Below are 12,717 nucleotides of genomic sequence, written 5' to 3'. Positions count from 1 at the left end.
GTCATTGAGAATATAATGTGATTAAACATGTTGTAAAACTCATACCGATGAGCTGCACAATGATCAGACAAAAGGTAACAAAGAAAATCATACAAATAAACGGAAATTGCAGCACTTCCTGGTTCCTGTGAGCACACTTCCACTCCCACCCTGCCCGGGAGCACACCTGAGGAATGAATGGCTTTGCTCCTTTTCTGCATCACTTCCATCAGTGCTCCCACAATTCCTGAAGTGGGGGCAGGTGTCGGGGGCGTGGACTCTTGACCATCAGACACCTTGGAGAAGAAAAGTATCATAACTCAATTATAAATCCTTAGCAAAGAACCTTGGTGGGGCTGGGGATGGCTTGGAGGGTAGAGTACTTGCCAGCGAAGCATTTGGACCTGAGTTCTGATCTCTAGCCCCCACATACACCAAGGTAAGAGCTTATCTGCAACTAAAGTGCAATGTGGGGAGCTTTCTTAACCGTTAGAAGATGAAGAAATGATCAATTTCTCTAAGACAGAGAGTTTGTATTCCATCACTGTTGTGCATTCTAGTGCTGGAACCTCTTTCAATTTTCTGTGGAGTCTGATTTTTTATTATTTTTAATTTCAAAATGCAAAACTTCAGTGTTTAAGAGTATGCTTTCATTTTCATAATGTTACTTGTTTGAACTTACCAAGATTACTACAACTGCTTCTAAGTGGGCTATTTGTTTTGTTTTTTTGGTTTCTCAAGACAGGGTTTCTCTGTGTAGCTTTGCGCTTTTCCTGGATCTCGCTCTGTAGACCAGGCTGGCCTCAAACTCACAGAGATCCTCCTGCCTCTGCCTCCTGAGTGCTGGGATTACAGGCGTGCACCACCACCGCACGGCCCAAGTGGGCTGTTTTTAATTCCCCTCAGTTTATTAAGTAGTTTCTTTAAGGTATCTTTTATTTAAAGTCTAGAATTGCAAACATATTGTAAGATTCCATCTATGTGATATTTAGAATATACAAAGGTATCACATAGCAATCAGATTACTGACTGTTGGGAGGAAACATAAGGTGGCTTTCTATGGCGACAGATACTTCACATTTTGATATTAAGTGTGGACTACACAGCCTCAGAATGTATACATCCAAAATGTGTACATTTCACTGTACACAGACAAACATTTAAAAAATTATAAAAAGTAAAAGAATAAGATCAAAGACAGACACCTTATAATGAGGTATAGTAAAAGCCCACAGTACTAAAAAAGTCAAAATAAAAAGGGCACATTACTTACAGATTTCAGTTGAATGCCTTGTCGTATCTGGTCTAAAAGCGCATCCCTTCCTGAGCAGGACACAGGCCGACTATTCTGTTCTACTTTTTTTAGCTGAGCACCCTCTCTAATTTGATCCAAAAGAGCTGCTTTGTTTCCTGAAGGAGCTGGAACTTGATGGTCACCATCAGAAGGGAGGCCAGGGGGAGGTGGTGGCCCTGGTGGAGGCGGAGGTGGTGGGGGAGGTGGTGGTGCTGTGGACCCTGCCATAGTCAGAGGTGGAGGTGGTGGTGGGCCCGAAGGTGCCGATGAGGGCAGTGCTGGTGGTGGAGGGGGGTACATCCTGTTTGGAGGGGGCGGAGGAACAACACCACCTGGCCTGGAAGGAGGTGGAGGTGGAGGTGCAGCAGTGGGAGCTCTTGAAGGTGGGGGAGGAGGAGCCCCCCTTCCACGGGCAGGTGGGGGAGGAGGGCCTGAGCTATGAGGAGGGGGAGGAGGAGGAGGAGGTCCACCTCTTGAGGGTGGAGGAGGTGGTGGTGCTGAAATAGGAACAGAGAAAAAAAATGAAATCATAAGCAGACTAATAAAGCAACTTATTTTAACACACATAACCCCAGTATAAAATGAAGAGCAAAATTAGCAAAACTTCGCAATATATTTTACAAATATCTGAGCACTGGTAATACTCTACAATTTTATTTGGAAACAAGTATTTAGCTTAAAGACCACCTTCCTGTTGTCAATAAACAACAATAGGATCTAATTATGAGGACTCAGTACTAGTTCTGAAGCCATAAGTAAAAAACATTGTTGGAGAGACAGCTCAGGAGTTAAAAAGCTGTGCTTGCTCTTGCACAGGATCCACTGAGAACCCAGCACCCACATCAGGCAGCTCAAAACTGCCTGTACCTCAGCTGTAGAGCTTCTGACATTCTTCTGGACTCTACAGGTACCAACACATGCACACAGCACACACACACACCCCACAAATTTAAGCAAATATACATTGTTAAACACTTTGTAAGAATTATCTTACATTCTGATAGTAATAATACGTACCTTCCCTTTAGAAATAAATACATTTAAATTCTGTATAATATCAATTTAGATACAAATTCTATAGTGTGGCAAAATTTATTAGAATTTATTAATATTAATTAGAGTTAAACCCCAACATAGTGTACTTTCTTTCAAAACGCAAAGTTTCATTACCTAATTTACATAAGTCCTTCTACTTTATAATACTGTGTTTTTCATTACCTAGAACTGGTCAGTAGTTCTAGACATGGCATGACAAGAGGGTGGTTGCTTAGTTAAATGTTCAATTATTTATTTAGATCTGAATTACTATAAAACTAAGACTTTTTTTTATAAACTACAAAATTACACTGCAGTTAAGTAAGTACTACCCTGTAGTTAATATTTCTATTCTTAGTTTACTTAAGTGAATATGTAAGACACATTAGGAAAACAAATCCAAAATAATATAAGAACATACTGGGGAATATGAGTAAATCCTTTAAAGATTAAATCTTGTGTTTCTGGAGATATGAACTCACTGATGACATATACAAATCCATGTAACATTAAGCAGTATATCATTCCCCACTCGTTTACAGACTGATCAGAGACACTGACTTTATGGGTACACAGAGATCTATGGAAAGTGTACCTGGTGCTGAGTAACATTAGTCAACGCACTGCTACAAATACCTGCCTTATCACAATGTACAAAAGGAAAAGAGCCCTTACACTGCGGGCACTTCTATTTTCTTTTGTTTAAAAAAAAAAAAAAAAATTATTTACTTCGTTTCACGTGTATGAGTGTTCTGCCTACATGTTTGTCATACACCATGAGTGCCATGGAATCCAGAAGTGAGTGTCAGAGTCCCTGGAACTGGCCTTACAGCTGTGAGCTGTCACGTGGGTGCTGTGAACAAACCTGATTCCTCTGGATGAACAGCCAGTGCTTGCTCACTGAGCCATCTCTTCAGCCCCAGGACTTCCGCTGTCTTAAGCGGAAGCAAACTTCCCTGCATTTTCTTAAGGAAATAATCTATTACCAATCCTCAGCTTTTACCGTCTGTATTCTATCTACCACAAAAAACACACTACTTCACAGGGACAAATGTAAAAGTATGAACACAGGAGAGTAAAGACACATGACCCACTGTTAGGACAGGCCCAAGCGTCATCAGTGTGAAGGACTTGTAAGAGTCATCACAAACACCACAAGGAAAATGACAAGTGCTAGTTTCAATTTTTAAAACAGCAACAGAGGAAACATGAAAGATAAAATCATAAAAAGGATACTTTTATATTATATATAAAATATAGATTACATATTTAATATAAATAAATTCCTTGGTTAATCTACAGGAATACTGAATCTTATAGGGAAAAAAACTTGTGTTGATGTACATAAAAAGGCTAATGTATTTGAAAATTATTATTTCAAATCAAGATCAATATTATTAAGAATATCAGTAATTATATTTCTTATATATAATTATAATCATATAAGAATTATAAGCCGAAAATATGAAAAAAAGGCATATAGTATTATAGGAGTCATAAAACATTTAGGAATAGATGTCACATTCTCTCATGAAAATATAACAGACAAGTGTTATCTAATATAATTAAATTTATGGGAATACCATCAAGTCTCTAAGTGGATATATGTATGGCATTATGCTCACTAATATTATTCTATCCTCCTTTATCCTCATCATTGTAAACATATTTTTTACAGGTTATTGAAACAAGTATATAAAGCAATTATAAACTAGTATAATTAGTATCAGTGAAAACAACTAGAGTGCTGTGGACAAGAGGTACTGCCTAATAAATACAGAGAAGTTCAATAAAATAATCTAGATTACAGATATTTAAGCTCTGACTCAGAAATACATATATTTCTTTTTATTAAAAATGAACATTCAAAACATTAGTTTTTTTCAAGGCAGGACATATGAACTCTAGCTACTCCAAAAATCAACACAGCAAATCATGCAAAACTCAGAGCAGTGGCTCAAATACTGTTCTACATACATACCACTCCACTGTGGTGGACCTAAAGAACAGATTATTTTAAGTTAATGGACTTCAATAGCTACACACAGAGATATGGAAATCACAAATTTGTTTGCCTTTATAAATCTGATTCCATGATTGTATAAAACAAATGACAAAAGATTTAATTAAGTAGGTTAAGACAAATTACATTAACTTCTGTGTTTTCCATACTTTTACTAAAAAACAATCTATCTGGTTTGGAGAGACGAGCTCATTGGCTAAGAATATGAACTGCTTCAGAAGACCTCAGCTTAGTTCCTAATCCATGTTGAACAGCTCACAACTGAGGGATAAAACTTAAACACATAACCACACCCACCATACATAAGCACATAATTACAAATAAAATACAAAGTCCTTTTTTAAAAAAAACTTACATAAAAACATAGGTTCCACAATAAAAAAGGTTCTTGAAATATAAAAATCTTTTATCTTGACATTTTGGTTCCAATATGATTTTCTAAGCTTGTGACTTTTTGTTTTTAGGGTAACTCAATTAAGGAAAGGCCTTGTCTGTCTTTAAAATAGCTGTAATAAAGTTTAAAGAAAACCTAGTCTACTAAATATGATCCACTTTTCTTTAGGCATGAAGGACACAGGATAGCAGTGCAGCTAATAATGCTGAGTGTAATTACACACTAACAGAGCTGAGTAGCCCTAAGCACCAGTGGGTGTGGCAGAGAGCAGTCCTGAAGACCTTCCTTCACCTGGACATAACAGTCATCATGACCGTACACACTTAAAATGACACTGTATTCTTAGTATGCTTTAAAATCCCAGCATTTTAAGTGTAATTTGTCTGCTAGTAAGATAAACGAGCAGAATGCTACTTTCTGTTGAACTAGCTGTGGCTGAACAGCAGCAATGGGAGCCATAGTTGTTAGCTTCCACAGTTGGCTCTAAAGACTCTGAGACCTTACTGACTACATGAATGGGAGGAACATATTCAAAGATCAAGTGAGTGTCAGCAGTAAAAAAGCAGACAAAACTAAGTTAAATACCCACTTTCAAATGACAATCAGAATCAAGAGCATTAGCTGGAGCTCTAGCTCAGCCATACTGGTGTGAGTAGACTGGGAGAAGCTCGGTTCCAACTGCAGATGGTTCTGAAACAGGACTTGTGACTGCAAAGGCTCTCTATGCACCTGACTGTCACAGTGTTGAGTAACAACCAAAACACAAAGTTTTTTAAACTATCCAACATCACAAGGTTGGAAACTGTGGTCACAGGAACCAAGAGAGTCATAGTCTGGACAAAACAAAGTATTTATAGTTCAAAATACAAAGTTTTTACATAGTTTATATTCTGAAAATGTTGTATTACAGATTATAAGGTAACTTTTTATACCAATAATCATGTCAAGTTTTTATCTGCTTGTTGTAAAGACAGGGTCTCACTATGCAGTTATCTATGTAGTAGATGGGCTGGACACAAACTCAGAAATCTGCCTGCTCTGCCAACAGAGTACAGGGATTAAAGGCCATCTTACCATGTCTAGCTCAAAGCCAGTGATGCTGGACCAAATTTATCATACATAAATTTAAACATTCTGTTCAAGGAAGGGTGCACAGTTGTCCAATATAAGGTTGACTTTAGAAAATTCAAAAGAGAAAACCAGCCAAGTGCCAAAATAGACTGAAAGTTACCTTGCCTTCGGAGTTCATTTTTAACAGCTTCTACACCTCCTGTCTTTTCAATAAAGTCATAAATAACTTTTGATGTTTCTCTGTCTTTAAGTTGGGCTTCAGAGATCCCACACATATCAAAAAGATTCTTCAATTCTGGATCCAAATTATTAAGCTACAACAAATAAAACAACTTCTAAGTAGGCAATTCTGTTCCAAAACAAACCCGGTAAAACTTAGAATTTACCTATGTCCTTCTGAAGTTAAGTTCACAGACTTTAAAATGGTTATTTAGCTTAAATGCTAACACATTTTCTTTTATGAAAAGATAAGAACAAGAGAGATTTTCTATTTTCTCATCTTTTCCATGCCTTAAGAGAGCATTCTATTCCTATTTGTATTAATCCACTCAAGACTAGATCTTGTGTTCATCTATTCCAACCTGTCTTAAACAAGGTTTGGCTTTAATCTTGAATCACCACAGTTGGTTTGAAGATTTGAAGGCAAGGACCTCTGTGGTGTCCCAGTGCTAATCCAATGAGTGACAACAGTATTCCAAGAGTAATTAATTACAGTGGAGAAACAAATCCAACGAGTCTGTAACTGCACACTAAGGCTTGGTTATACTATTTTTCCAGTAAGTTGATAGATTATTATTTAAAATTATTATTGAAATTATTACTTAAAAATAACTTTCTCTCTGCATTCAAAACATAAAACGTACTTATTTAGCACACAATCAAGGAATAAAAAAATTTTGTCTTAAGGAACTTAGCAACTATGACAGAGTAATATTATGGATTCAAACTTCAGCAACACACACAAACACAGCTCATTCAAATTCTAATACATATTAAGCCTTAAAACTGTGAATAAAACTCCAAGGACAAGCCATAGCATTTCTATTTAATTTTGGTAATAAGAAATACAGCTTTAAAACATACTTACATCAAACCCCGTATTTGGATCCCATCCAACATGTCCAATGTGCCTAAAGTAGAAAATAGAAAAAAAATTAGAAAAGTAAATGTATACAAGGGCTTGTGAAATAATGCATAAAAATACTTGAAATCTCTTCTATACAGTTCAATTTCTTTTGCTTCTAGATACTTCCTGTAGGTGTCTTCCATGTTATTCATACATCAAAGTTAAAAAAAAAAAAATCACCTTCGCCAGGCAGTGGTGGTGCACGCCTTTAATCCCGGCCCTCAGGAGGCAGAGCCAGGCGGATCTCTGTAAGTTCGAGGCCAGCCTGGTCTACAGTGATTTCCAGGAAAGGCGCAAAGCTACACAGAGAAACCCTGTCTCGAAAAACCAAAAAAAAATACCAAAAACCAAAAAACTAAAAACAATTAGTTGAATAAAAAAAATAATCACATCTAACTTTTCTTTTCAGATGGGTAGAAAAGTAAACTGTCAGATTCATGGAACAAGCCTGGCTTGGTAGTACACGCACTCCTGGACACTTGGAATTCTAGGCCAGCTAGGGCTACATAGAAGATCCATGCTGTCTTGAGAAACAAACAACACAAACACTACCACAACATCTGCAACTATTAAAAAGAGATGAATGTGGGTATTCTTCCCTGGAAGCCTGCCTGGTCCTTCGGAGATCCTTCTCGACTTTCCCTAATAAGTCTATTCATTCTCTTTGTGTAAACAAACAAACAAACCACCAATGAATATTCACATCCTTCCTGTTGTAGTTTGAATGTGAAGTGTTCTCCATAGGCTCATGTATTTCAACACTTGTCCCCAGTGTGACAGACTCAGGTTTTACGGACTGGCCCCCACTTCCTGCCCTCTCTACATCTCTTCCACTCCTGCAGCCATGCCTTCTCCACCATGATGGCTTACATCCCCTATGGAAATGTAAACCAAACAAACACTTTCCTTTTTAACTTGCTTTTTGTTGGGATATACTACCAGAGCAACAGAGAAGTGAGTATTACATAGAACACCCTCAAACCAAACTTTTCTAACAGGTTAAAAATAAAGAGCAGGACGGAATGTGTGAAAAGAATGGAGATAAAGTTGGGTGCAGCAGTGCACACCATCAATCCCAGGTACTGCTCTGGGAGCTGAGGCAGAGGATCCTAAATTCAAGGCCAGCCCAAGCAATATAGCAAAAGCTGTCTCTTCTAAGTGCTGAGAGGACAGAAGAGAAGTCTTACTGGAAGTTACTTGGTGTTCCAATATCTGCCTTGGTTAACCTCTTCTTTTTAGCTTTTCCTTTCTTTTTTTCTTTGGTGTGGGAGATGTTGTTGACTTGCGAACCATAAAACCTATTTGTTGTGATTTCTGGATTTTTTATGTCAACTGTAGCCATGGGTAGATTGGGACCTACAAAGAAAGCCAAAACGGTATGACAGGGATACAATTTAAGAAAATAATCTTATATAAGATAATCATAACTTTTTAACTTATGCCTGCATACTTATATCTTAACATTAAATATCACAAAGTACATTAATGTCTAAAACTTTAACCCGATCCTTCAAGATTTTTTCTTTTTTTACTGTAATTCTAGTAAAATGATATACATAACACAAAAGAACAATTATAAAGAGAGTGATGACATCCTTCATCATGTCTTCTTTGTTTGAACCTTATTTATCCATAAAAGATCCTTTAAAATATTTTACTACCATCGTCCCCCAAACTGCCAGATTTAACTCCACTAATATTCTCCCAATAGTACATATGTAAGTTGTCTATCAGAAGCACAAAGCTCAAATAATTAAAGTGGAAGAAATTCTAACACTCAGAACTCCTTCAAAAGTAAAAATACCCAGGGACCTTCAGAGATATCTGTCAGTAACATCTTCAGGAGCAACACTAAATGATCTATTCCACAACTTGCATGTAATAAAAGATACTCTAAAAAAATAAAAGTCTCAATGCAACAGATTCAATTTAAAGTCTTTGCATCCCTGAACTTAAAGTCAACACATATTCTTTCAACATCCCATTTTAAACACATAATTCTGACAAAACTTCCTCTCAAAACAAGTTTCTTGGCAATCATTCCACTAACAACTTTTAAAATGTATCAAAATATCACTGCTGCCTATAGACAATTGTGTGTTGGTTTGAATGAAAATGGCCCCCACAGGCTCCTATGATTGAATACTTAGATCTCCAGTTGGCAGAATTACTTGGGAAGGATTAGGAGGTATGGCCTTGGAGCGGGTGTGTCCCTAGAGGAAGGCTTTGAGGTTTCAAAAGCCCATGCCATTCTCAGATAGCTTTCTTTGCCTCTTGCTTGTGGATCAAGATGTAAGCTCTCAGCTACTGCTCCAGCACCATGCTGGCTTACTTGCTGCCATGTTCCCCACCATGATAGGCATGGACTCTCCCTCTCCCTCTACAGTTACGAGCCCTAAATTAAACACCTTTTATAAGCTGCCTGGGTCATGGAGTTTTATCACAGCAACAGAAATGTAGTAACTAAAACAGACAGGCGGCATCTTAGCTGGCTAGTGGGGATATAAACTTTGAAAGGGCTTTCATCATTCCCTGTGAAGGTGGGCTCACTGTGCCCGAACTCTGTGCCAACAATTATTATACTTCTATTGCTTTCTTCATGTAGGAAGGGTCTGGAATTGTGGTAAAACGCTATGTGAAAACACTAGGCAATGAATCTCAAATGAGCTTTGCTAATGAGCCTTTCCTTTAGACAACACTACACACACTTCGACAATTCGCTACTGGAAGATGTAGTCCATGTCTGTGGCTCCAGAAGGAGATCTATAAAATTCATCCCATGTAGCTTTCTGTGTTTAATTTGCTTCCTATCTCTTCACTATACTGGATATTTCCAGTAAGAACAACTACATATTTAATCTTATGAGTTCTAGTAAGTCCCTAACCATGGAAGTTTTCTTGGGAATCCCCAACAGAATTATAAAACATCAAATAGAAATCCTAATAAATTACAGCAGTGGTTTTCAACTACTAATGCTTCCTAATGCTGTTACCCTTTAATATAGTTCCTCATGTTTTAGTGACCCAAACCATAAAATTATTTTTGTTGCTACTTCTTAATATTGCTACTGTTATGAATCGTAATGTAGATATATTTGTAGAAAGGTTTGTCAAAGGGATCACAACCCACAGGTTGAGAACTTCTGAATTATAGGCTGATACACAGCAAGTGATCATTTAATATCAACTTGACTGCAGTTCTTCAATTATGTTGAAATCTCAATTGTACTAGAATCATTAAAGTTTTCTGACGGCCTGGTTTATATCTTATTAGAAAGAGCAACTAGGCCGGGCGGTGGTGGCGCACGCCTTTAATCCCAGCACTGGGGAGGCAGAGCCAGGCGGTTCTCCTGTTCGAGGCCAACCTGGGCTACCACGTGAGCTCCAGAAAAGGCACAAAGCTACATAGAGAAACCCTGTCTCGAAAAACCAAAAAAAAAGGAAAGAGCAACAACTAGTGTATTTCTGAGAATGTTTAAGAAGAAACAGGAGGCTAGGAAGGCCAAACCTGGCTACATCTTGAGTTTAAGACCAGACTGTTCTACATGAATAATAACAACAAACACATAAGAAAACAAAAGCAAACAAGTAAAGAAGACAGGAAGAGGCCAGGCAGTGGTGGCGCATGCCTTAAATCCCAGCACTCGGGAGGCAGAGGCAGGCGGTTCTCTGTGAGTTTGAGGCCAGCCTGGGCTACGGAGCGAGTTCCAGGAAAGGCGCAAAGCTACACAGAGAAACCCTGTCTCGAAAAACAAACAAACAAACAAGACAGGAAGATATAAACCATCCCTTCCTAACACACAACTGTCACAAGAAAAGGGTTTAAGCATTCTTATGAACAACAGATAATTTCATTTTCATATTAATCTTAATTTCAAATTCAAATCTAAAGGACCAAGTTTCCTTTTAATTACAGTGAAAAAGAATCATACTAAGGTAAGATAGCTGAGAAACAGGTGGCACAGAGGCCTACTGAGATAGATAAGCAAATTACATTTTAGGAATACATGTAAGCTCTATATAAAGTATCTTTTTAATAGTCACAATCTGAAAAGGTCTGATAAGCTAATACATGAGAGTGCCAGCAGACAGAGCAAACCATGGTTAAGGCATCCACTGCCACCTAGTGGTGATACATCAAAACACACTAAAGCTATAACTGATCAAAACGACAGTTCTCCCACAGTGGAGAGAGCAAAACTGGTAGGACAAGGCCAAAAAATTACTAAAATTCTCATGATACACCTCATCACTGACTACTATATTGGTGATATATAGATACATATGTTTTTATAAACTGAAAAGTATTAATATATTGGCAATAGTGGATTCATAATTTCCCCCTTTAACCATACTATTTAAAAAATCCCCATTTATTTAATGAAAACAAATTAGGACTATTACACCAAAAGACTGAAAGTATAAAACCAAGGCTTATCAAGAGCAGCCGTTATTTCCAGCCCTGGAAGGCAGAAGCGGGAGGACTTCTGGGAGGTCGACATACTGAGTTCCAGGAAGTCAAGGCTGTGCAGAGACTCTTGCCAAAAAACAAAAACAAAAACAAAAACAAACAAAAAACCAAAAAAGTAAAAACCGCCACCCACCAACCCAAGCTAGACAAACAAACAAAACTAAGAGCAATTCAAGAAAGACAATTGTGAGCAACTCAATAAGAGTATTAAAATTGTATCTATTCATAGCAAGTGTTTGTTCACAAATACATACTGTGCATATCAAAATAAATGTTTCTAAAATTTTAAATATAATCCATAATCTACTTACTTAATATTTCAAGTTATTTTCTCAAAAATTAGATGGTACACCCAGAAGACCTTTACCACTCGTACTCAATATATGCTCACCAAACACAACATAATAAACATCCCAAACACTAAATACTGGTACGTACCAGGAAAGCCTTCTAAACTCCATTAAAGGTTCACAGATGAACAACCCTGATTCAGCTGTTCCTTTTGTCTCTGCCACATACCAGCTTCCTATCTTGAGATGTGTTATTTACTCTTATAGGCCTGGGTTTCACCTTCAAAGTCATCTTAACATAACAATGACTAAGGGCAACTCTTGGGTCAGGTCACTTGAGAAAGAGGCCTGACCCCAATCTTGACTGCACCATGATCCGGAGCAAATAACTTATATATTCCTATTCTTTATCTATTACATGGTAGTAAAAAAGGGGCTACATTTCAGAAGATTATTGAACAATGTCTGGCAGGAGGTAAATGATAATTAACTGGACCTGATATTATTGTCATTATCTTTATGATAATTAACATTTCTTAGCCATTATGCTAAGTATTTTGATTATCTCTTATATCCCACAGCATTCCTGTAAATTATTATAAGTAATATTTCCATTCAAAAGGCAAACTATGTCAAACTTTGTTACAGAGTAAACAATACCAAAGGTAAAATCAAAAGGTTAAGTAATGAAATTTAATACATCTTTGGTTCATGTTTTGTGTCTGGAAATTTTAAGACAAAATTAAAAGGCAATCTATCTGTGTAAAAGACACAAACCTTAATAATTATCAATGGTCATCCTATATTAAGAACTTTGTATTATGCAAATTTTCCTGAATAATTTTCTAAGTTCTGAAGGGAGGATTTGGAATGCATTTAAAAATCAGCAGTTAGGTCTCCTCTTATAATTAAGGTTCTTAGAGCAATAGGATTTTACTTTTACGGTTCATATCCACATGTGAACAAAGTAAAGGAGCCTCCCTCCAGAGAAAAGAACATGGAGGATGAGGAGGACAAGGAGGAGTTTAAGAGTT

The 12,717-nt window shown here is 37.2% G+C and overlaps 1 protein-coding gene across 1 annotated transcript in view; it reads right to left on the bottom strand.

The window, feature by feature from the left end:
• Wasl (WASP like actin nucleation promoting factor) overlaps positions 1 to 12,717 on the bottom strand; it is a 57,487-nt gene that overhangs the window by 5,030 nt on the left and 39,740 nt on the right. The window contains exons 6-10 of the mRNA XM_036180999.1: positions 8,110 to 8,278; positions 6,884 to 6,926; positions 5,957 to 6,110; positions 1,253 to 1,770; positions 167 to 275 (exon numbers count right to left, since the gene is read on the bottom strand). Of these exons, the coding sequence (XP_036036892.1) occupies positions 167 to 275; positions 1,253 to 1,770; positions 5,957 to 6,110; positions 6,884 to 6,926; positions 8,110 to 8,278 (993 nt within the window). The remainder of the gene's footprint in view (positions 1 to 166; positions 276 to 1,252; positions 1,771 to 5,956; positions 6,111 to 6,883; positions 6,927 to 8,109; positions 8,279 to 12,717) is intronic.

Source organism: Onychomys torridus, chromosome 3 (genome assembly GCF_903995425.1).
Source record: "Onychomys torridus chromosome 3, mOncTor1.1, whole genome shotgun sequence".
NCBI classification, from domain to species: domain Eukaryota; kingdom Metazoa; phylum Chordata; class Mammalia; order Rodentia; family Cricetidae; genus Onychomys; species Onychomys torridus.
The sequence above is the reverse complement of the archived record's forward strand: the minus strand, read 5'-3'. Positions and strand labels throughout refer to the sequence as shown.